The sequence below is a fragment of the Drosophila takahashii genome, chromosome 2L (genome assembly GCF_030179915.1).
Source record: "Drosophila takahashii strain IR98-3 E-12201 chromosome 2L, DtakHiC1v2, whole genome shotgun sequence".
In the NCBI taxonomy this organism is placed as follows: Eukaryota; Metazoa; Arthropoda; class Insecta; order Diptera; family Drosophilidae; genus Drosophila; species Drosophila takahashii.
Genome location: NC_091678.1, coordinates 18,038,849 through 18,062,851, shown reverse-complemented (window position 1 = coordinate 18,062,851; position 24,003 = coordinate 18,038,849). Strand labels below are relative to the sequence as shown.

At 37.8% G+C, this 24,003-nt stretch overlaps 4 protein-coding genes, 1 long non-coding RNA gene and 1 other non-coding gene across 7 annotated transcripts; 5 read left to right on the top strand and 1 right to left on the bottom strand.

Moving 5' to 3' along the window:
* Window positions 1-537: 537 nt before the first annotated feature.
* On the bottom strand, window positions 538-2,013 carry LOC108067925 (cilia- and flagella-associated protein 299). Its single transcript, XM_017157204.3, has 2 exons — window positions 1,536-2,013; window positions 538-1,012 (listed from the first exon to the last, which is right to left on the bottom strand). Exons 1-2 carry the CDS (start codon window positions 1,863-1,865, stop codon window positions 617-619), a joined length of 726 nt encoding a protein of 241 aa, XP_017012693.1. The 5' UTR covers window positions 1,866-2,013; the 3' UTR covers window positions 538-616.
* A 22-nt stretch (window positions 2,014-2,035) lies between these two features.
* Window positions 2,036-3,720, top strand: LOC108067923 (cilia- and flagella-associated protein 299). The gene is given in 3 exon segments (XM_017157202.3): window positions 2,036-2,470; window positions 3,333-3,391; window positions 3,393-3,720. Coding segments are annotated over 3 exon segments (750 nt in total). The 5' UTR covers window positions 2,036-2,107.
* LOC138912261 (uncharacterized) lies at window positions 2,526-3,325 on the top strand. Its single transcript, XR_011417773.1, has 4 exons — window positions 2,526-2,768; window positions 2,840-2,870; window positions 2,932-3,169; window positions 3,241-3,325. It is a non-coding gene; the product is annotated as an uncharacterized lncRNA (long non-coding RNA).
* A 630-nt stretch (window positions 3,721-4,350) lies between the features above and the next one.
* GluRIIA (Glutamate receptor IIA) lies at window positions 4,351-8,566 on the top strand. Of its 2 annotated transcripts, none has more exons than XM_070212302.1 (12): window positions 4,351-4,482; window positions 4,544-4,693; window positions 4,756-4,818; window positions 4,898-5,104; window positions 5,493-5,710; window positions 5,769-5,918; window positions 5,981-6,417; window positions 6,478-6,655; window positions 6,722-6,945; window positions 7,001-7,138; window positions 7,466-7,896; window positions 7,964-8,566. In XM_070212302.1, exons 2-12 carry the CDS (start codon window positions 4,657-4,659, stop codon window positions 8,386-8,388), a joined length of 2,508 nt encoding a protein of 835 aa, XP_070068403.1. In that variant the 5' UTR covers window positions 4,351-4,482; window positions 4,544-4,656; the 3' UTR covers window positions 8,389-8,566. The 2 variants fall into 2 exon arrangements, with proteins under 2 accessions (XP_070068403.1, XP_017012808.2); XM_017157319.3 differs by having other exon boundaries at window positions 4,357-4,486.
* Window positions 8,567-8,803: 237 nt separating this feature from the next.
* Window positions 8,804-15,219, top strand: GluRIIB (Glutamate receptor IIB). Its single transcript, XM_017157332.3, has 13 exons — window positions 8,804-9,384; window positions 9,451-9,597; window positions 9,657-9,719; window positions 10,226-10,435; window positions 10,894-11,105; window positions 11,170-11,328; window positions 11,388-11,546; window positions 11,973-12,253; window positions 12,304-12,493; window positions 12,806-13,167; window positions 13,221-13,651; window positions 13,965-14,224; window positions 14,278-15,219. Exons 1-13 carry the CDS (start codon window positions 9,303-9,305, stop codon window positions 14,461-14,463), a joined length of 2,742 nt encoding a protein of 913 aa, XP_017012821.2. The 5' UTR covers window positions 8,804-9,302; the 3' UTR covers window positions 14,464-15,219.
* A 2,298-nt stretch (window positions 15,220-17,517) lies between these two features.
* Window positions 17,518-17,662, top strand: LOC123003276 (U4 spliceosomal RNA). The gene has a single exon (XR_006412508.1). It is a non-coding gene; the product is annotated as a U4 spliceosomal RNA (small nuclear RNA).
* Window positions 17,663-24,003: the final 6,341 nt, after the last annotated feature.

Below are 24,003 nucleotides of genomic sequence, written 5' to 3'. Positions count from 1 at the left end.
ATAGCAATGCTTAAATTTTACATTTTTCCGTTTATAGCATATTTTAATTTCTTGAGATTCGTCAGTGTCAGAGAGCAAAAATCAGTGATTAAGTAATTAAGTAAGATTAAGTAAATGCTACACAAACCTGTCATTGGTTTTTCGGTAAAGTTGATTAAAAAATTGTATATTGTGTTAGCTTTTGTATGCGTTGTGTAAAGACACATTTAAGGGCATTCTAAAATCAGTAAAACTAGACTTTGATGACCGTTATCTTTTTATCAAAACTCGCGATAAAAAATAAAATATAACCTTAAACCTATTTTTCACACAAAAAAAGACACCTTAAACTAAGTTCGGATTCGTCTAGCATTTTGTTGATTTTATTTTCTAAACTTTTTTAAAATTAGTCACTGTCACACTGATAACTTAGAATCAATTTTTAATAAGAGAGGACTTAAAATGATACATTAAAAGTAATACGTTCTATAATTTTCCAAGAATACAAATTTGCGTTAGTTTCAACAGTTTATTTTTGGACTGTTTCATTGGCTAAAATTAAAATCCTATTACACTTTAATGATCACATCACCGACATAATTTTGATATGGACTTATTTGACCTATATCCCAAAAAACTAGACCTTCTTGCGCACAAAGTGATCGTAGAAGACAACATATCCGAACTTGGGAGAGTAAACCATCGAACGCTTGGCGTTTCTCGAGTACATGTTGAATTGGCCGCCCACCGAAATCATTTTGTGATCGCCCCGGTGCATGAACATCAGTCCATAGTGGTGATCGTGCATCACCTGGTAGTTATCGCTGTCGGTGTACTTGACAACGTTATAGCGAGGGTTCGAGTAGCTAAGGTGGTGGGGCATGGGCTTCAGTCGCGATCGACCTGTAAAAACTCCCCGCCAGTCGGTGTGCTTCATGGCCTCGCGGTAGCAGTTGCGCCAGCTCATGTCTAGGTCAATGTAGCCGGAGATCTCCGAACCGTCGGCATGGATGTAAGAGGTAAAGACGATGGTCTGTAAGACAAATGTTGAATTAATACGAGGAAACTAATATAAAATTGTTAAAAAATTTTTAAAACTCCTCGAAGTTTTGGAAGTATAATCTAATGGTCCCCTCTACCTTATTTAAAACCAATAAAAGGCGGATATGATTAATGTCAAATTTATGTGTCAAACATATCAACTTCATATTTTTATTTTTATTTCATAAAAATTTTTAAAAATGTTTTTTAATACCAAATGTAGTATTTTTGGAACAAATATTGGAAAATATATTGAAAATCTTGATCTTTCAAAATATTAAATTAACCTGCACTAATTAAAAAAAAAAAAAATTTTTTTAAAAGGTTTTATAAAAAATAGATATGGTCATGTAAATTTCAGGTCATGCAAAACCCATGTCGTTTTTACATGACATGGGTTTCAAATTTACCTGACCACATATCAAATTAAAATTTATCTTGAATAATGAATAAAAAATAATGAATAAAAGAATAAAATACATTACGGAATGACAGCCTGTAATTGTGAGACTCACCGAAAGAATCTTGTTCAAGTTGAGCAGCTCGCGGGACTTAAATTCCAGAAGTACTGGGTCTTGGTTTGTTGGCGCCATAAGATCGCTAAACAAACCCACGTGGGCTGTCTTTGGCCTGATAGCCTCCAAGGCTATGTCAACTCTCTTTACATATTCCTCTGCGGTATAGGGGATCTTTGTAGTGCGGTAGCCCAGCTGGACGATGGTCTTGATAGTGTTCTGATTGCTCAGATATCTGTAGTCCTTAACGGTGGCGAACGATGTGATATAATCATTGTAGTTGTCGAACTCCAAAACGCTGAAGTCCACGTTCTTGCCCTGAGTGGCCATCTTAAAGAGGATGTTATGTGGTGTGTGGATGGACTTCAGTCAAGAGCGCGATTTTGCTCTTTGTGTGGGACGGGAAAAAGCCCTTCGGAATGTGAGTGTTTTATTTTCTGAGTGTAATTGTTTTGTGTGTGTGTCCCCTGACCGGAGTTTCGTGTGTATTTCTGATATTTATTTACATTTTGTTTGGCTGTCATTACTACACTAGAACGGCTACAGACATTTTTATAAGAAGGGCTGCAGAAATGGAGCGAACGGGACTGCACTTTCCCGACATGCTGATAAAACCCCAAGGTTCCACGGTACTTCGAACCGGAGAGCAAGTGAAAAAGATGGATGGAAGGCGTGGTAGCGCCTACGATAATTATCTAAATTCGTTCATTAAGCCGGAGGACAGGCGCTATCTCCCCAACGACAAGGCAATTCACCAATTAGTTCCCTTGAGATCCGCAGTAGGAACTATTGTGATGACACCATCCCAGTTCAACGAGGCCCCCTTTTCCCCCCTGGGAACGTTCTTCTATTTTAGTGAGCACAGTGTCGCTAACGATCCGCTGACCATGGCTCTTGCCGAGCGCGAAAAGCCAAATGCAACGAAAACGATTTCGGTAAGACATATTGGATATATTTTTATATCTTTTAAGCGTTTAGGATAGTGCCAAAAGTAGTGAAAACTTCAGAGCCAGAGTTTAAAAATTAAAAATGATAATCTAAAAAAGGTTTAAACCAGGCTAACATCATCTAGTTCAGGATCATAAAACTATGATTTGAGGCATACAAACTAGCTCTCCAAATCTTGTTTTTGGAGTAACCTTTTTGAGTACAAATAAAACCGTGATCAAGTTTTTAAAATTTTTTACTTTCACCTTACTTTTTTCTTGAATTATTTGATTTTTTATAATATTGGTATGCAATCCATTTAATTTTTTCAATACCTCTTACTCGGTTTCTCATTCGTCAATATCGGATCTTCGCAGGTTGGACTACCAACAATGGGTTATTTTTATAGTGATTGTATAGACCTAAAAAGTTAAAGAATATCAGCTAATATTTTTCCCTCTACTTTTAGACCATTATCTTCGTAAGCACACGTGATGGCAAGGGTTTCAGTGTGTCTGGCTACATCGATGGAGCAGAGCCTGCGCAGTTATAAGACCGCTGTGGTCAAAAGTCACCCTTGGGCTGATATTTTCGCAGGCCGTCGTCGCCTCGAACCAAGTCAGCAGGATCTGAGCTTCATCACTTGAGCTTCATCACTTACTTTCACCTTACTTTTTTCTTGAATTATTTGATTTTTTATAATATTGGTATGCAATCCATTTAATTTTTTCAATACCTCTTACTCGGTTTCTCATTCGTCAATATCGGATCTTCGCAGGTTGGACTACCAACAATGGGTTATTTTTATAGTGATTGTATAGACCTAAAAAGTTAAAGAATATCAGCTAATATTTTTCCCTCTACTTTTAGACCATTATCTTCGTAAGCACACGTGATGGCAAGGGTTTCAGTGTGTCTGGCTACATCGATGGAGCAGAGCCTGCGCAGTTATAAGACCGCTGTGGTCAAAAGTCACCCTTGGGCTGATATTTTCGCAGGCCGTCGTCGCCTCGAACCAAGTCAGCAGGATCTGAGCTTCATCACTTGGAACAATGGCAAGGTTTATTACAACGAGTCGGATAACTACAAAATTATCCCGGACGCTGTCAAGGGCTTGTGCTTTTTGTACAAGGGCGATGGTTCTTTGCTGACTGTTGAAAAGTATATAACCGAAGAGCATCCATTATGCACATTTATAGAGTCACCGAAACACGGATCAACTGTCATATACGATCATCGCATACGACGAAAGATGTGATTGAAATGATGCAAATTCAAAGTGATTGGTATATGAAAGGCTAGTTTTTGTAGATGAATTTAGACATTAATAGAAAATTTAATATCCAATCCAAATACCCTGCACTTCCGCTAAATATGGCGCACAATAATACTTCACGATGAAGAACAACCAAAACATTTAAGAAATCCAAAAACCTATTTTTTTGATCTATATCAATCGTCATAAAAGTTGGCACGAAATTGCAAAAAGGAAAAACAATAGAGAGGAAAAACCCGAGGAAGTGAAAAATGGCCGGCCAGACTGACTGATGCCGTCGACGTCATGGACAGGGCGCCACAAAGAGTCCCGCGAGAGGCCCACTCTCTGGCGATTGAAGACTGGAGAGAGATCGCCCCGGTTGAGATCCCATTAGATCTTGGCCGTGCCGTGCCAGTCGATCCGGCAGTCAGTAGGCGTGCGAGGCGCTCCAAGACTGGGTGCTTCCGTTGCGTGAATAAATAGATTCCCAAGAACACACCACTTTGTATTTAACTTGAATTTTGTTTGTGTGTGTGTTCGCCTTTTTTGTAGATATAGATTTGTACATATGCAGTTGAGAAGTGGAAACGAAATGGCTGCTGCATTTAAAAAATTCTATTAGTTTCGTGTGAGGTAAACAAGAATTTGGAGAACAGAAAAATGCATTTCGGTCCAGTCAGCACTTATGCATTCATCATAATTATAATCGCCTTTTTCGAGGCTACTTTCGCAATTGGTGGTGACGGTCGCAATGAAATCACAGTGGGTATGTTTCTCCAAAAATCAGTAACAACTAAGTAACAACACTTTGCCATCTATGAAGGTGCAATTTTCTACGAAAATGAAAAGGATATCGAACTCAGCTTCGATCAGGCGTTTCGTGAGGTCAACAATCTCAAGTTTGCCGAGCTGCGCTTTGTGACCATCAAACGTTTTATGCCCACCAACGACAGTTTTCTTCTGCAGCAGATTAGTGAGTAAACATCTTCGGTTCATAGAGCACCAAGTTATGGGAAAATCATCTTCCGTGTGTAGCTTGTGAGCTGATTTCCAATGGCGTTGCGGCTATTTTCGGACCAAGTTCAAAGGCAGCCAGTGGTACGTAATTTTCATAGAGAGAGGGTAAGGCTAAGAACATATGTTCGCGATGTGACGGTTTCTCCCCCTTCTATCGCAGATATTGTGGCGCAAATCGCAAACACGACCGGCATTCCGCACATAGAGTACGATCTAAAGTTGGAGGCCACTCGCCAGGAGCACCTCAACCATCAGATGTCCGTCAATGTGGCACCCTCCCTGTCCGTATTATCGCGAGCCTATTACGAGATCATCAAAACCAACTACGAGTGGCGCACCTTCACTTTGATCTATGAGACGCCAGAGGGTAAGTGATAGCTTAGGATATGAGATATGATATTTGATATAAACAGCAGATATGTATAAAGAGCTAGAATATACCTTCTATCCCCATCATACATTCATTACAAAAAATTTAGTGGGAAAATCAGTTTGTTCTGTGGATTGGGAATATCAAACATTAAAAATAGAGAAATTAAAACTTAAAAAAAAAAAACGTATGTATTCTCTTTAAGATCATCCTATTATGGGGATAATTTTTTATTGTCCAATAAAAACCCTTTTTTTTTTTTAATTTTTGCTACATATTTTCAAACTCATATTTCTAGTTTTTTTCCCATTGAAATATGTGTGAATATCTGTAAAACTTTTTCAAAAACAATGTTTCAATATTAGTACCGATTTTATTTTCTTAGGTCTCGCCCGTCTGCAGGATCTGATGAACATTCAAGCTCTCAACAGTGACTATGTCAAGCTCCGAAATTTGGCAGACTACGCAGAAGACTACCGAATTCTGTGGAAGGAAGCTGACGAGACCTTTCACGAGCAGCGGATAATTCTGGACTGTGAGCCGAAAACCTTAAAGGAGTTACTAAAGATTTCCATGGATTTCAAACTGCAAGGACCATTTAGGGTAGGTTGTTTTAATGAAAATAAGAAGAATTGTTAAATAATCAGAAACGTATTGCTAGAACTGGTTTCTCACGCATCTGGACACGCACAGTTCGGGACTGAGGGATATTTATAATGAAGACTTCAAGGCCAACATAACCTCAGTACGGATGAAGACAGTAGATCCGAATCCATTTGAAAGAAAGAAGACTCGCATTACCATGGTGGATGTAAGTGGGATCACAGGGACTTGCAAACTTTGATCTAATTTTTATTTTTTTTTGCTCCATAGCAAATATTGGGCAACCAAACCATGTTGCCCATTCTCATCTTCGATGCCGTGGTCCTTTTTGCCAGCGCTGCCCGAAATGTCATGGCTGCCATGCAGCCCTTTCACCCACCCAATCGGCACTGCGGCAGCTCCGCTCCCTGGATGCTGGGACCATTTATCGTTAACGAAATGAAGACGATCTCCGAGGACGACGTTGAACCGCCCTTTAAGACAGAGAACATGAAGCTGAATGAAAACGGGCAGCGCACCCACTTCAATCTAGAGATCTACAAACCGACCGTGAATGAGCCCATGATGATCTGGACGCCGGACAACGGAATCAAGACACGTCGCACCAGCCTGGAACTGGATAGTGCCGACAGCACTCAGGATTTCTCGGAGCAACGCAGGGTTTACACAGTGGTAACGCACTACGAGGAACCCTACTTTATGATGAAGTTGGTTTGGACCATTTAGCCGATTTTCCGCAGACTTTAGAACTTTTTACTCCCGTTTAGAGAGGACCACGAGAACTTTAGAGGAAGAGATAAGTACGAGGGCTACGCCGTGGATCTGATAAGAAAACTGTCCGAGCAAATGGAGTTCGATTACGAGTTCATGATCGTGAATGGCAATGGCAAGTATAACCCAGAGACCAAGCAATGGGATGGGATTATACGCAAGCTGATAGACCATGTAGGTTTCCTCGAAAAAGTTACCTTTACTCTACTTGATTGAATATCTTCTCCGTTTTTCCCTCAGCATGCCCAAATTGGCGTCTGTGACTTGACAATCACCCAACTGCGACGTTCTGTGGTGGACTTTACAGTGCCCTTTATGCAGCTGGGCATTAGCATTCTGCACTACAAGAGTCCGCCGGAACCAAAGAATCAGTTTGCCTTCCTGGAACCCTTTGCCAAAGAGGTCTGGATTTATATGATCTTTGCTCAGTTGGTCATGACTCTGGCATTCGTTTTTATAGCCAGGTGGGTCTAGTTTGGATCTAAATTGTGCTAAATGTGCCTAATACATTTTTTCCAGGCTCTCGCATCGCGAATGGTTGCCTCCGAATCCCGCTATTCAGGATCCAGATGAACTGGAGAATATATGGAATGTCAACAACTCGACTTGGCTGATGGTGGGCTCTATTATGCAACAGGGTTGTGATATTTTGCCAAGGTCGGAGATTGTTTATAGAAATCATTAATCATACCAATGTTACTACACCACACTGATATGAAATGTAGATCGATTTTACATTATTTAAGATCATTTTTAATTTGATATGCGGCCAGGTAAATTTGACCTGGTCGAAATAAGTATTTCATGTAAAAACGATATGGATTTTGCATGTTGGCCATATCGATTTTACAGGAACATGTTTACTTTGTGTATTCAATATTTTCTTTGATTTTATATAATGGACAAAACGAAGATTACTTACTAAAAATATTACTAATATAATCGCAGCTAATTTGATTAGTATTCATTGTATAACATTTACAGAGGACCCCACATGCGCATTCTCACGGGAATGTGGTGGTTCTTCGCCCTGATGATGCTCAGCACCTACACGGCCAACTTGGCCGCCTTCCTGACCAGCAACAAGTGGCAGAGCAGCATAACGAGCCTGCAGGACCTGATCGACCAGGACGAAGTGCACTACGGCAGCATGCGCGGCGGCAGCACCTCGATGTTCTTTTCCGAGTCGAATGAGACCGATTACCAGCGGGCCTGGAATCAGATGAAGGACTTCAATCCCTCCGCCTTCACTAGCACCAATAAGGAGGGGGTGGCTCGGGTGCGTAAGGAGGGTGGCAAGTACGCCTTTCTCATGGAGACCACTAGTCTGACCTACAACGTTGAGCGTAACTGCGACCTCACCCAGATTGGTGAACAGATCGGAGAGAAGCACTACGGTTTGGCCGTCCCCTTGGGTGAGTAGTGAATACGGATTCCGAAGCAATGAATACTGATTTTGATTTTCTAAAATATCCTATATAGGGGCCGACTACCGAACCAACCTGAGCGTACACATCCTCCAGCTGAGCGAAAAGGGCGAGTTGTACAAGATGAAGAACAAGTGGTGGAAGAAGCACAATGTCACCTGCGACACCTTTCACGAGGTGGACGGTGACGAGCTGTCGATTATTGAGCTGGGCGGCGTCTTCCTTGTTCTGGCCGGTGGCGTTCTAACCGGCGTCATCCTGGGCATCTTTGAGTTCCTGTGGAATGTGCAGAACGTGGCAGTGGAGGAGCGAGTAACTCCGTGGCAGGCTCTCAAGGCGGAGCTCGCCTTTGCCCTTAAATTCTGGGTCCGCAAGAAGCCGATGAGGATCTCCAGCAGCAGCGACAAATCCTCGTCGAGGCGTTCGTCCGGTTCCAGGCGCAGTTCCAAGGAGAAAACTCGCAGCAAGACGATCAGTTAGGAGTTCTTAAAATATTTCACTTGGACATTTTCGAAAAAACTTGTCCAAGAAATGGGGAAATCCATGGACCATTTGTGTGTGCCTACACATCGAGCTAAATATATATAATAACTTTAGAACACAGAAAGCGCATTTGGGTATATTGGACGAGACATTGAGTTTTTGAGAGGGTAATAAGGTAAAAAATTTGTCAAAAGAAAATATATTCTGGTATGGTCCATTATGAATTACCTTTTCTTAAAACTATGTGAAATATTAGCTCAATTATTTTTAAAGTTTTAAACCGATAAATAAATGTTTTTAAAAATCGTAGAATTTTTTTATTTTTTTGGGCGGATAATTCCAGAATATATTTTACGCCTGAAAATTTTAATGAAAAGTCGACATCTTCGACTCTATAAATTTCTTAATTTCTTAAACTATAAAATGTATTTTTCTGTGTATATCACTTTTCGATCTTTAGACTAAATTTTGTCTCTTCCCGCATACTTTCCATCTATTTAGCTAGTTTGCGGGGGCGTCCGGCTTGCCTAATTTTAGAGCACATTTAGTTTTCATTTATTGGTCCATTTCCAGCAACTGCTCGTGTCTGCATGGTCTAGAGTCTAGACTATAGACATGTGATGGCTGCTCTCCCCGGCGAGTGGAAAATCCGGAGAACAAATCAGACTCCGCTACGCTCCTTCCACCCACAATGGTTTTTATTCTCGATGACGTAGTAAGTCTCGCATAGATCGGCCAAGGCATAGGTTCAAAATATTCAGTTTATTGAAGAGCTTTCTCAGTGCTTTTCGAACAGTTCACGGATCTGGCCGAGTTCTTTTGTCGGAATTATTTTGTTTGCGCGATTAACTTGAGGGGTTCTCCAAGTGTTTTTCGAGAAAAAGATATAAAAACTGTGTATAGATGACAGCATGTCTGCTCTACAGTTCCTAGCTCTTCTGGCATTGATTTTATGCAGCGGCGCCAATGAAGATACTTTAGTGGTAAAAATTGGTTGGTTACTAATTTCAGTTCGATTCGGTGGCCATTTTACAAAATATATGGACTGATTTCGTTTAGGAGCTATTTTTTTCGACTCCGAAATGAAGTTGGCTGAAGCATTCAGTGTGGCAGTAGAGGAAGTGAATGCCATAAATCCCGCTCTCAGATTGGAAACAGTTAAGCGCTATCTAACTATTGACGACAGCATTGTTCTGCAAGATCTTTGTGAGTCTGTTTAGTATAGGATTAGTGCTCCAGTTTTCATTTTAATATCACTCCGTTAGCTTGTGACTTGATTGAAAATGGGGTGGCTGCTATTTTCGGACCAAGTTCAAAGACAAACAGCGGTAAGTTTCATTTTCCTTTGTATACCCCTTAGTTAAATTATTTTTAAAACGAATCATATGGTTCGGCGTCATAAAATAATGCCTAGCTGCATATACATATATGTACGTAAAAAAATCATAAAAGAAAAATAGAGAAAGAGCGGGAAAGATGGGGAGTCTGCGGGTCTTGAGAGAACTTCTAAAGGCTCGTCAACCTCGTTAATGATTCTTCAAAATATCCAAAACACTCTCACACAAGTTGTCGTGAAATTGGGCTAAAAAGCATTGGATCGAAAATTTTCGCAGTAAATAAAGCGTCTGGTGGTTGGGGCAATTTGAACCCATGCCAAGAAAAATCCCCACCACACTTGTTTCTGTTGTGTTGTGCTCTTTGTGTTGTGATCGGCACTTTCGTTGTGTGATTTGGTAGTTCCCCAGATCTTTCTAAACAAAAATATACAAGTCTAGGGATAAACATACGTTCTCGCTCACTCTCCATATTTTCTCTTTCTCTCGTTTACCTTTAGATATTGTCGAAGTTCTGTGTAACATGACGGGTATACCGCATATGCAGTTCGATTGGCATCCCCAACAATCGGGCAGGGAGCGTCTAAACCACCAGCTCACTGTGAATGTTGCGCCGATGGAACTGTTCCTGTCTTCAGCTTTTCTAGATATTTTGTCTAGTAAGAGCTTCGACTGGAGGTCCTTTACGATTGCCTATGAGAAGAGTGCTCGTATGTACTGTAATCATTTATTTTATATTTATTTATTTTACTATAGTCAGTATTAAGATAGTAGTTCTTATATTAAAGTACTTTTTATTAAAAAGTATATATATATTCTTGATCAGCATCACTTGAAGAATCAATGAAATAAACTCAACATAGGCCCTTAATGTCTCCATCTCTGCCGTTTGTTTTTTTGCACATACTTTAACATGAAAATTTAAAAATTTCAAATGCTAATCTTATACATTCATTAACGTCTAAACTGCTTATATAGTAATTTACCGGTTGTTTTAATTTAGTAAATTAGGCCCCTTAAATATGTAGTTTAATAAATAAAGTAAGACAGATACAATAATTGTTTCTTTTTTTTATGTTCTATATCATCTAGCTCTAAATGTCTTAGTAGTTTGTTGTATGCCTTTTTACCATTCCTATGACATCCTAACATATCCCTTCCCCCAAAGACCTCAATCGTCTGCAGCACATCTTAGCATGGAAACAACTCCATAAAACAGGAATCAAGATGCAGGAATTCGAGCGAGGAGATGACTATCGAATACTCTGGAAACGCATAAACAACGCTCGTGAAAAGTTTGTTCTTCTGGATTGCCCGTCCGATATTTTAGTGGACGTAATCAAGGCATCGATTGAATATAATATGACTGGGTCATTTAATGTGAGCGTTTTAATAGCTTTGTTATACTTTGGATGTTGATAATTAATTTTTTTATTCTGCACAGCACTTATTTCTAACGAACTTGGATACACATGTGAGTGGAATAGATCAATTTTATTCCAGGGAGTTTACTGTGGCCGTGACGGCTGTCAGGATAAGAACCTATATTCCTCCGCCAGTTCACGATGAGATTGATGTTTTTGACAACTACGTTGATACCAGGGTAGGATTGCAGAATATTTTTTATCTAATCTCTGACTCATTCTAGTTACTCTTTTTAAGTTCTCTTCACTTCTAACTCAGCTTGTATATGATTCGGTTGTTTTGTTCTACAATGCTCTTTTGGAAATAAGTCAGCGACCTGGATTCTACATTCCTCAGTTAAGCTGTGGACGCGGCTTTTGGCAGCCAGGACCGCGTCTGGTAAAACAAATGAAAATGGTAAGGACTTTTAACATTCGTCTAACAATCGATCAAGATTTAGTCTGGTTAAATCCTATAGTTTCCATTGAACCAGTCTCAAAAGTAATGGATAGAAATGAACAAAAATTAGAATTTTTGTGTTTTTCGAAATATAGTAATCTACTCTTGGGAATATAATTTTTTGAGTATTTCTAAATTTCGAATTTAGTTGTAGAAAAATCTGCGAAGTTTTGCATTTTGTAATATTTTAGGCGATAATATTAAATAGCTGCTGTAGAAATAATTGAAAAATAATTCGAAATGTAATGTAACATTTTAGTATTATTCATTTTTAAATGTACCTGAAAGGGTATTCCTTTCTTGTTTGATTTCAATTTTATTACAATAGGATATATCAACCCGAAAGTTTCTTTAGGTCTAGTTTCGACTTCCAATGTTTTTCAGATTTCCCCTAAAAGTGCAAAGCCTCCCTTTAAGACTCAAAGGCTGCAGATAAATATGGATGGCCAACGCGAAGATTTTAATCTTGAAGTTTACAACCCACTCATTGATCGTGTAACTCATATATGGAACAAGGAATTCCAGCTGGTGGACTATGACAAGTTAAGGGATAACTCAACTCAAGCCTTGAAACAGAGGCGAATTCAGGGCAAAGAGGATTTCTCCCAAAAGCCTGTTAGTTATACAGTAGCAACTCGGGTTGGCAAACCGTACTTCAGCTGGCGGTAAGTTAAAATACTAACAAAATAATAATAACTAAGAAGATTTTTTTTAGCGTGGAACCCGAAGGACAGCACTTTGAGGGAAATGAACGTTTCGAGGGATACGCCGTGGATTTAATGTACAAGTTGGGAGAGATATGCAAATTCCATTTCAACTTTGAACCAGTCAAGGATAATAAATATGGGAGTTATGATCCTGTCACAGATGAATGGGATGGCATTATACGGCAATTGATTGATAACGTAAGTATGATTTCTATGAAAAATAGCGATGATTTTATCATTAGCATGTCTAAGGGATTCATCACTGCACGAAATTGACGCATATTCATCGCCATTTTATTACCACTTTTCATCAACTTATTTCTTAGGCACTTATTCATTGCTTTTTCATCACCTTTATTTCGTAAAGCGATATATTGAGAGAAAATTAACCAAAACTTTATATAGCAGTTACAAAAGAAATGTCTTAGATATGATATTTATTTGTGGATTATGCTCGATTATAAATTTGTTAACTGAATCTGACTCTGACTCTGCTTTATTTTACCCTAGAATGCACAAATCGGAATCTGTGACTTGACCATTACGCAGGCACGCCGGACGGTTGTAGATTTTACTGTTCCCTTTATGCAGCTGGGGATAAGTATTCTATCATACAAGAAGGCGCCACCGAAGGCAGATATTTACGCCTTCCTTAATCCCTATGGAGTCGCTGTTTGGATGTATGTAATGATTGCGATGATCATCACGGCTTACGCCTTGATTTTTACCGGTCGTATAGATCAATATGAGTGGGAGCAGCCAGTGGAAAATGAGAATCACGAACTGGAGCGGGAGAATATCTGGCATCTGAATAACACCATGTGGTTGGTGTTGGGATCAATACTCAATCAGGGCTGCGATCTTTTGCCCAGGCAAGTGAACTTTAAGTTGGAATTTTGTAGTTTTTTATACGTTTTTTTATTAGGGGACTGCCAATGCGTTTGCTGACAGCTTTCTGGTGGATCTTCGCTCTGCTTATCTCTCAGACTTACATAGCCAAATTGGCTGCATTCATTACCTCTTCAAAAATTGCTGGCGACATCCGCTCCCTCCACAATCTCGTTGACCAAAACAAGGTCCAATTTGGCACAATCCGTGGAGGTGCTACGTCTGTTTACTTCTCGGAATCGAACGACACTGAAAATCGGATGGCGTGGAACAAGATGTTGTCATTTAAGCCGGATGCCTTTACGAAGAACAATGAGGAGGGAGTGGACCGCGTGAAGCTGAACAAAGGAGGCTACGCATTCCTGATGGAGACCACCAATCTGCAGTACCACGTTCAGCGAAACTGCGAGCTTACCCAGATAGGGGAGAGTTTTGGAGAGAAGCACTACGGTATTGCAGTCCCGCTCAGTAAGTAGTCAAATTAATTCTGAAGTCCAAACCGTTTTTTTAAGTTTAGGAAGTTTAGAAAGAAGTTCTAGTCTAAGAACTGGAAATTAAAAATTCTTTTTTAGATTTTGTTTATTTGTTGAAAATAATTTAACAGGTAGAAGGATCCTTTTCTCACCTCATAAAGTATTTAAAACTATCCTAGTCATGTCCTTATGCCCATCTAAATCTAACATTAATGAAAATAATTTGCAACGGTATATAAACTTTGGATTGCCGAAGCTAACATCATTTCTTCTTTTGATCTTTCTATACTTTAATGTCTTATTAACAGATGCTGACTTTCGTTCCAACCTCAGCGTTGGAATTCTCAAGCTCAGTGAGAAGGGCGTGCTTTACACATTAAAGAACAAATGGTTTAACGACAATACAACCACGTGTGACAACAATGCCTCGACCATCGATGACGGCCAGTTTGATATGGATTCCGTGGGGGGTCTATTTGTAGTGCTGATCGCGGGCATAATTATTTCAATTTTGATTGGAGTAGCCGAGTTCTTGTGGCATGTGCAGCGCATCTCGGTGAAGGAAAAGGTATGACCACGGCTAAACTCATTGAAAAACAATTTACAACCAATTTATTTTAGATACTACCCATGCTTGCTTTAAAAGCGGAGTTTTACTTTTTCATTCGATTCTGGCTGACCAAAAAGCCCCTTCATACATATCGACAAAGCCGTGATTCAACGTCGACGGGTTATTCATCGTTAGAGCAAATTTCCAGTGCATCGAGTACAAAAAAGAAGAAAAAGACCAAGAGAATTGCGAACTAAACGAGTGGAAATCTTGCCTACATTCACGAAAATATAATTTAGCCTAGAATAAGGATATTTAAAATCAGTGGTTCTCAGTTCCATATTACCATTTTATATTGTTGAAAATGCTTTTGGCGTAAGCGGCTTGCGCAACTCTTTCATACGCACAATTTAATTTATTTTTATTTCTAAGCACTGTAGATGAGTTTTATTGACATACTTACAAAGTACATAAAATGTACGAAGTTCTTAACTTACGCTACCGTCAATTGATTAAAACAAATACAAAATAAATAGAGTAACATTTCGAAAAAAAACTTTTTCTTGAATTACGACATTATTATTTGAGTACTGCATTACGTGCAACTACCCTTAAATTATTTGTACCAAATTAAAACTTTTAAACAAAACAACTAAAAAAGGAGCGATAAGATTTTTAAAATTTTTTTAACTTACAATTTTTTTTTGGAAGGATAAAATATGGAAGTTGTACAAAATTCAGCCAGGATGTGATTTATTGAAATCGAATCTTCTATTCCTTTTACTTACGAAAGATTTTTTAAGGGAACATGAGAATGAGGTTTATTAATGGTCTGTGAATTGTCTTCAAGGTGTATTACTCATACGCACTGTCACCTTAGATCGAAAAGTTTTTTATTCGAGATGTCGTAGATTTCAACCATTTATTTGATATTTTTTTCTCCTTTTGTAACCATTTATTCCATATTTTTTGACAGGACTAGAAATGGGAGAACGATTTTTATCGATAAAAATTCAAACTGTCGTACGTGTCGTATGAGTAATTTTTATAAAAACTTTCGCACGTCTAAATCAAAAAGAAGTTTATTTTCCACATTTACCATGTGAAGGGGGAGAAAAAGAATTTTATTTTTTGGACCGCCCTAGTGTTCTTATGTGTGCGATAAATGCATGGCAACCAGTGGCGTAGCCAGGATTTGGTTGAGGGGTAAAAAATTATGTGTAGCATACTTTTGAAAGTTATATTTTGCATAGGTTTTCAACCGAGAGAAGAGGGTAAGAGGGGAAAAGTGTTGGGGCTCCTGCCTACGTCCCTGCTATCAACCCATAAATACCAATTAATATTTTATCCGCCAAAAAAGTACACAGCCAATAAAACAATTTGCGGTTTTTTAGAAATTTTTTTTGAAACTTGAATAAAGAGTGAATTGTGGCATAAACAACAATAATACAAATAGTACAATGTGGTTTAAACATTCGCAACAGCGTAAACAATTCGCCCAATGAAGTCAAAATAAGGGAAGGGGAATCAAACACATTTATTCAAATCAAAACAATCAGAAAACCCTGTCAAAAAAGTCCTTAGAGCAATGGGGCGAAATCTAGTGTGAAAGACTCCGGAAACTAAACAGAGCTCGACCCACATTTAACCCAAGTCCCCGACCGTTCGACATCCATTCACACGCACTCTTTGCACTTCTCACAATGTTTTTGTGTGGTTTTTTTGTTGCCCTTTTTTTTGTTACTTTTATTGGTCTGTCATGTTTATGTTGGCAAGTTGTTTTTGTTTGCCGGGTAATCGAGTCAATTGTTTCCGGTTCGTCGATGAGGCAATCGAGTGAGTCTGCTTTTTATGGTGTTCTCTTCCTTTTTTTTTAGAAAAGGGAAGCTTTTGTTTGCCATGTTGTAGTTGTTGCCTTTGCCGTGTATACATTGCCAACATCCGTTTAGTGAATTGTTACCGGGGGCGTGGCTGACAAGGGTTAATAAGCTGGTGGGCCTGTCACATTTGACAGAAGCTGAGAAAGTTGTGTGTTAAATGATTTGTTCGCTGTTAGTGCTATAAGCTCAATATAATGAACGGCTATATTTTAAGGCATCCTGCAGAAAAAAATTCTTTCTTCATAAGGTTAAACATTTTTTTAATTGAAAGATAAAATATAAAATATCTTTTAACTATTTATTAAAACTTAAAATTGTTTTGTGTATTAACTTTTTTTTTTCATTTTTAAGGGAGCTTACTACTTACTACTACTAACTTGCAAATATTTCAATTATTTTCTCAACAAGCCAAAATAAATGCAATTTTTTTTAATAAATATTTTTAAATTCTTTAATGTCTATTTTTTTTTTAAATTAGCAGTTTTTTTACTAAAAAATATTTAATAAATTTATAAAATATCTAAATTGATGGCAAACATCTTTGCGTTGTGAGTATCTTGTATACAACCTTCCTGTCTTCTTCAGACTCTTTAATTTCAAGCAGAGTCTGACATATAATTCGTTTAAATTCACACTTATTTACATTCCCGTGACCCAATTGCCACCCACAAATTTGGGCATCTTATGTTGGCATGCTTGGCGTCAACTACCGGGGCATAATTAACCCTTATTTGTACATTTTATGGCCGCCACCATAAAAGGGCCATTTAAATTACAAAACGCAATGCTTGGCCATTTCGCGGGCCAACGGAGTCGTTTGTTAATCGTCGGCTTTCAGTTTCGTCCTGTGTCCGGGGTCTCGAAAGTCCGTGGAGATGCAGGACTTTCTGAGATGGAACCTTGATGTGTTGAGTGGCTCTTAACTTTAAGGCGAAATCGGTAGAAGCCTGCCTTAAAGCTTACAATTTGGCCGGTTTGCGGGCAAGCGGCTTAACTCGCATAATCCAAGTATCTGACCCGGACGCAGGCAAGCAGTTGACCCTTTCACTGCAGCTGCCATTTCCATTCTATTCGATTTTATGTTGGTCCCGAGGGGTGAGTTGCTGAGGTTGAGCTGCGGGTTCGATGCGGGCAACGCTCTTCATTGAAGTAGATGGAAATAGAGCAAAAAGCTCAGAAGGTCATAAAAATGCAATAGCTGGGAAAACCAGTTCCAGCCCTTGTCAAGAATTTCAATACTCACTTACACCAGGAGCGATGCGATTGAAGTTGGTCACTTAACTTAAGGGGGTACATATTGGCAACTGGTTTCTGGCAAAGCTTTGTTGTCTAGTTGAACACATCCTTTCGGTATATTTGCACTTATAATTCCCAAGCTGTTCAAGCATTCTTCATCTAGAGGTTCTTAAAAATTTACTTTAATTTATCACCAACCTTGTGCAGTGGCAATATCGTAAGCTATGAAGTTTCAACTGAGCTGCGATTATTGCTAGTTGAAAACTAAAACCAATAACTCGCCCAGTGTGAGGATCCACGATCTTCTACACTAAGGCAATTTTTTTAGGCCTTCAAAAGGCCGACTTAACAATAAATTTGAAAATGCCTAGAAAAAAAGATTCACGACGAAATTAACGAGAAAAATTTCTTCGATGTTGCGTGAATTCTTCAGAACCTACAGGAAGAAAATTACGTTTTCGTTTCCAAAATCACGTGTGCTTTTTTCGTTGCATGTTTTTACCTAATAGTTTTAATGGATAGTTTTACTAACTACCCTAAAGACCATACCCTATGCCACCTTATCAGAAATGCGAAATTTAAAAGACTTTCGGATTTGCAAATTTTCTATGTATTAGACCCCTTTGCACTCTCTTGATGGGCTTCAGTCAGTGACAGTTAAATTATCCAATATACCTGCACAATACAAGGGCAATACCCCTGTACCCTTACCCTGTTAGCCAATTTTCAATGCGATGTTAGCCCAATTAAAATGAAGCTAATAGCCAAAAAGCGAAAAACAGTAAACAACACTGTCACTTAATTTAATCACATTTATAAAAACCACTAATTGACTTTTGAACGTTAATGCCTGAGCACCATTGAAAATGCCAGCGCACAGAGCCACACACTCGGATCGTTGTATGGCTAGTGCATGAAGATGAAATTCAAATAAGGGTTGGAACGGGCTTTGGGGACAGTAAAATGTTGCCATATAGTAATTGGTATTTCTGATATGCATACAAAATTTTGTTCAGGGGACTCTGATACTCGTCCTCCTCTGCCACCGTCGTAGTTTGAGCTAATTAAATTATTATTTCCCGCAAAATGGTGGTTCGCGGAAATAATGCATAAATGAATTTAAATTATGAGTCCATGGATGGTCACTAAATTTTGAAGTCTTCTGAAAAAGTTCTACGCTAATATTATTTTGCCAAGCGTAGGCTAGCAAATAAAAAATCTGAGGAAAATCGATAAGTGCATAAATGGTTTCCGTTGTAATTTAATAAATATTAAAGAAATGCTCAAAGATGGACCTTAAATAAAGTTTACAAAATAATATCTACTAAACGCTTCCAAGCGATTGATGTATCACAAAAATGCCAAAAACCTTTTTTTTTGTACACAAAGATAATTTTAAAAGGTTTTTTAAAAGTTTTTGCACTTTTTTAAAATTTATTTTTAGTTTTCGACTCGTATTAACCCAGTTAAGCCCGTTTTCGTTTTATTTTAAAGTCAATTTTGGTCGGCTGTTTGAAAGAACCGAAATCGAATGATATTTGTAATTCCATTTAACATCTATTGCTATTTATTTCATGTATTTCAAAGGATTTGATCTATTTCATGGAACATACATTTTCAGCACGATACCTTTTCGGGATACTTAAATACATACAAATAACGTTCTTCTTGTTTTCATTTTTAGTTTAAAAAAATATATGAATGGCTTCCATTCAACATTGCTTGTAAATCCGTCAATTTGTTTTAATTAGTGTCTTTCCGGGTTATGGATGGCAAACAAATCGAGCTTTAGCTTCTGCTGCTAATTGCCCCTGGAAAAATTGTGTGACGCAAAAAGCTTGGCGGAATGAAAAGTTTGCCAAACACTAGTTGACATATATTCGCCAATAAAAGAGATATCAAAGCGGCTTTCACAATATATTAAAGATTTTGATCACATTTGAATACTCTTTTCATAATATTTCCGAAATAACTAAGAAATTAAATATTCTAAAAAGCTTTATAATAAACATTGCGTCTAATAATAAAAGTTATATTTTATTTCTAACATAACAACCAATTAAATGTCCTAGGCTTTTAAAAATATATTTATGTATTTCATATAATGATATACTTTTTGTCTCATTTTTGGTATCTATAATTTTTAGTAGCGCATCTGCGTCATTCGATATATTCCACCAGTGACACTTCATATTTATACAGACTTTTCGTTTGGTTTATTTTTCACACGCTATCAGTTTTCAATGAATTTTCATTTATAAAACAAGTCTTTCTGCCTTCCACTTTGCACTCCCCACTTCACCTTTCACCTCTTTTGTATTTCTTTTCCGTTTTTTTTGCATTGAGCTGAAGACACACACTCGAAAAGCGTGCTTTGCACAATGGGACTCTACTGGAAAATAATAAATTTAATTCGTATCAAAATATTCATAGATCATAGATCATAGATTAACTATCATAACATTTTATGAAGAATAAGGTCAAACAAATACAGGTATACCAAGTGGCCATTCTAATTTTGTATGCCCCGAATTCCCTGGAACTTTCGTAGTTTTACAAGAGTTAAAGTTTTCTTTTTATTTAGTTTCCAATTTTATGGGCTTATTTTTCGTGAAATAAAAATATATTCACACAAAAAAAAACTTGGTAAAATTAACCAATATAATTTTCAAGCTGTCCCCAACCACAAAAATTGTCAATTTTACCAATTAAATAGTCACTTTCATAACAACAAGTACACACAATTAGCAAAGACACACACCCAAAGCAAAAACTAAATACACGTTTATAGATATGTAACTATCCGTGTAAGTCAATTTTACCAATCAAATTTTTTTGTGAGTATAAACGTTTTATCATTAAGTTTTTTTATTTATATACAAATTCATCATTATATGTTCACAATCAAAATAAGCCTGCTTATATACCGATAACACAGGTACACAGCCAAAAATTTCCACGAACCATTTCAAGTTTTCCATGATATTTGGGTGCTCCTGAGTGAAAGTCCCATGCAAAATTATTTTCCATCACCTATAGGTTCCGCGGTATAGCTAAGAATACAAAAAACCGATGTTTGCCGACATTTTGAATTACGTGGCCTATATAATTGGACTAACCTTTATTATTTTCGGTAGGACCAACTCTCAATACATCACGGCATTCCTAGAAAATAGTCCCCATTGTGAACCATTGCCCATGTCTTTGGAATTCGACGCCAAAGTTGAAAATCCTAAAATTGTAGAGCTTTTTCTGATGGAAAAACAATTCTGAGGTTTAAATTTTGAATGGAAGTAATTTTAACCATTCGTTGTATCTATTGTTCATTGTATGCTTTAATTTCGGTTTAAAGCGTTTTCATGAGGACATTTTATTGGATTTCTTATACTAATAAAACCTTTTTTTTTATTTCATTATCTACTCCTAAATGTTGTCAAATTTTAAAAAAGTCAAGGCATCCTACAGAATGGGAGTAAACATTTACATTTCTTTATGTATGTTCAGTGAACGTATTTTAGTTTCTTAGTTCTAGAGGTTGCCATGACTTATTCAAAATTTGACAACATTTAGGAGTAGATAATGAAATAAAAAAAAAGGTTTTATTAGTATAAGAAATCCAATAAAATGTCCTCATGAAAACGCTTTAAACCGAAATTAAAGCATACAATGAACAATAGATACAACGAATAGTTAAAATTACTTCCATTCAAAATTTAAACCTCAGAATTGTTTTTCCATCAGAAAAAGCTCTACAATTTTAGGATTTTCAACTTTGGCGTCGAATTCCAAAGACATGGGCAATGGTTCACAATGGGGACTATTTTTTAGGAATGCCGTGATGTATTGAGAATAGGTTCTGCCGAAAATAATAAAGGTTAGTCCAATTATATAGGCCATGTAATTCAAAATGTCGGCAAACATCGGTTTTTTGTATTCTTAGCTATACCGCGGAACCTGTAGGTGATGGAAAATAATTTTGTATGGGACTTTTACTCAGGAGCATCCAAATATCATGGAAAACTGGAAATGGTTCGTGGAAATTTCACAAAGTTTAATTTTGTGTTCCTGTGTAATTGGTTACTACAATTTCATTTCAATCTTGAAAATAAGCATATTATCCCATAGTGCGTCAGTAGTTAATCACGACTTTATTGTGGAGTGAGGCCGGGATGGCTTGTGTGGAAATTTACAAATATCTGGGTGTATGTTAACATGCAGTATGGCGAAGTACCCCATCATCCTTCCACCACCTTCCCCTATCTCCTTTCACTGCGATTGCCAATCAATGTTTGCGCAAAAATATTTGCCTCTCCTTTTTTCCACACTCTTAGCTTTCATACCCGGTGTATGTGTACTCTTTGTTTGTGTTTTCGATAAATCTGTCTAGGCTTGAAATACATGCCATGACGCTCAATTGCAGTGGATTAAATTATTAAAAAATGGCCTGGCACGCAAACGGAAAAATCGAAATACGAAAATACCCAGCATGGAGCCCGGGGAACAGGGCTTCAGGTTAATTGGAGCGGGTGGGTACTTTAATTTGATTAACATTTAAATTGGCTGCGAGTTGCTACTGAGCGGCCTGGCAATGAATAATTATATCATCACTTGCGGTGAAATATATAAGGCTCGCCTCGGTCGACCCGTCTGTCAATTTTCATCTCGAGTCCAATCAAACTTGCAAGTCTGAACCATGGCTGGAAAAGGACTGCAGAGCCCGAATCGCTTAGAGCCAAGTATCCCTGTGGCTAACAGCAGTACACATAACAACAACATTTTTTCCTGCACGCCATTTTCATATTAAACAACTTTGAATTTATTTCCCGCCTGTCCAGCTCTTCTCTCCTTCTTGCCTTCCGTTTTTATTGTTTCACCTAAGCGACAGGTGGAAAAGTTCTCAGAGCCTTAGCTACCTACTCTCAAGAAGCACCAGGGGTACAGGACAACTTCGGCCATTTAATTAAACATAAATCAGCCATAGGCGCCAAACCTTATGCAACGCTCACTGCTTTATAAGCTCCCTGAGAACGGCGATAGAGTATCTGACTTTGGACTCTTAATTAATTTATATTACAGCTTGTCGGTCGTACACACAAAAAAATCGATTGGTTAAACTTGCCAAATTTGCGAATTTCGAATAATAAATAGGCGTCAATCTTTTGCAACGCTCATTGCTTTATAAGCTCCCTGGGAACGACGATAAAGTATCTGACTTTGGACTCTTAAGTAATTTATATTACAGCTGTAAGTGTCGGTCGTACACACAAATTGTATTATTTCGAATATTTTTCGAAAGCTTACTTGCTTACTTGCGAAAGCTTATTGGCACATTTTAAATACATATTTGATAAATAATTAAAAAGATTTCTGCTGGACTTTCAAGAAAAAAAGGACCCATCCGGTGAACAAAATAACTGGTGGATCCTGTGATCATCTAATATTATAAAATACATTTTTTCTGTTGGAGTATTTCTAAATCTCGTAGAATTGAATGAAATTAAAAACATAAAACTTGAATTTTTTCTGAAAGTTAACTGGAACATTTTTTTTTTTTAATTTTTAAAATTAGTAAATATGTTTTATGTTTTTTTAAATTTATAAATGATTAAATTATTTCAAAATCCTTCGTTCAAGCTCAATATTTTCAAGTACTGAATATCTAAAAAAAATGAAAATATTCGGTTTAAAACTTTTTTAATTATCGTGTCTACCGCCTTCAAAGTCGTGGTTATGTATTCCTAAAGTATTGTTTCCGATCGAATTAAAGTTTTTGGACGAAAAAGAAAAAAATATTTTTTTTCAGAACTTAAGCTAAGTTAAGTTTTTTGGTAAGGACTTCAAAGATTTCTGTAGACAAAAGAAAAAATTTAATTTTCGTCAGGTTTCTTTAAAGAAATTCCATAAAGGTTTTGTGTATGTAACCGTTTTTGGACATAAGTAATTTCCTTCGCATATTTTTTGTCCAAACAGGGATTGCTGGACTGCTTTTAAGCTTTAAAGCGAGCACAGAAAATGCATTTTCCACTAGCTACACATTCTTATGCCGACACATTCTCAACCCCCACACAGACTCATGTGGTGTGGGGCTTTTCAACTTGTTGTCTCTTAGCATTTTTAAAATCAAAAAGCGACACAACGTCAAAACAATTTGTCGTCATTTAGAAGTCGACATTTAAATAAGAAAATGCAAATGTGAGGACGAGGACGACGGCGATGGCGAAGAAAGCAGACGGCAGCTCCGAGCCAAATGTATGCAATAATATTTTTTATGCGCTCGAAAGAAGACGCATACGTTTCGTTTGTATAAAATTAAGTCTCGGCTAGGGCGGACACACAGCTCGTCCTGCTTTCGGTCGAAAGCGGCGAGCCCAGCTGTAAATATAAAGTGTCACGGAAACCACCATCGCACCAATTCTCTCACACACACAAGCGAGCAGGCACTCACACTTGGCTTTTGCAAAAACGTGTCTATTACAATTCAATTTGACAATAGGTGCACACAAAAGCCAACCCAAGCCACAAGCCAACCATCCAACCGCACTAAGCCACCGTTCAGAGTCCCATCGCACTCACACAGAGACACTGGGGCCCACAAAGGCGCGGAAAGCCGAAAAGTAGACTATAAAAATGCAAAACACCGACTGGTTTTGTACGCTTTCCCGATGAAATACGTTGAAAACG

What these genes read in the sequence shown, in the direction of transcription:
- GluRIIB (XM_017157332.3), top strand. Translation starts at nt 9,303, where the DNA reads ATGTCTGCTCTACAGTTCCTAGCTCTTCTGGCATTGATTTTATGCAGC. An exon ending in ACAACTACGTTGATACCAGG is followed by an intron (nt 11,329 to 11,387) that starts GTAGGATTGCAG and finishes ACTCTTTTTAAG; the next exon opens with TTCTCTTCACTTCTAACTCA. An exon ending in TACGGCAATTGATTGATAAC is followed by an intron (nt 12,494 to 12,805) that starts GTAAGTATGATT and finishes ATTTTACCCTAG; the next exon opens with AATGCACAAATCGGAATCTG.
- GluRIIA (XM_017157319.3), top strand. Translation starts at nt 4,381, where the DNA reads ATGCATTTCGGTCCAGTCAGCACTTATGCATTCATCATAATTATAATC. An exon ending in AACTGCAAGGACCATTTAGG is followed by an intron (nt 5,711 to 5,768) that starts GTAGGTTGTTTT and finishes ACGTATTGCTAG; the next exon opens with AACTGGTTTCTCACGCATCT. An exon ending in CGGTTTGGCCGTCCCCTTGG is followed by an intron (nt 7,897 to 7,963) that starts GTGAGTAGTGAA and finishes TATCCTATATAG; the next exon opens with GGGCCGACTACCGAACCAAC.
- LOC108067925 (XM_017157204.3), bottom strand. Translation starts at nt 1,865, where the DNA reads ATGGCCACTCAGGGCAAGAACGTGGACTTCAGCGTTTTGGAGTTCGAC. An exon ending in ACTTGAACAAGATTCTTTCG is followed by an intron (nt 1,013 to 1,535) that starts GTGAGTCTCACA and finishes TTTGTCTTACAG; the next exon opens with ACCATCGTCTTTACCTCTTA.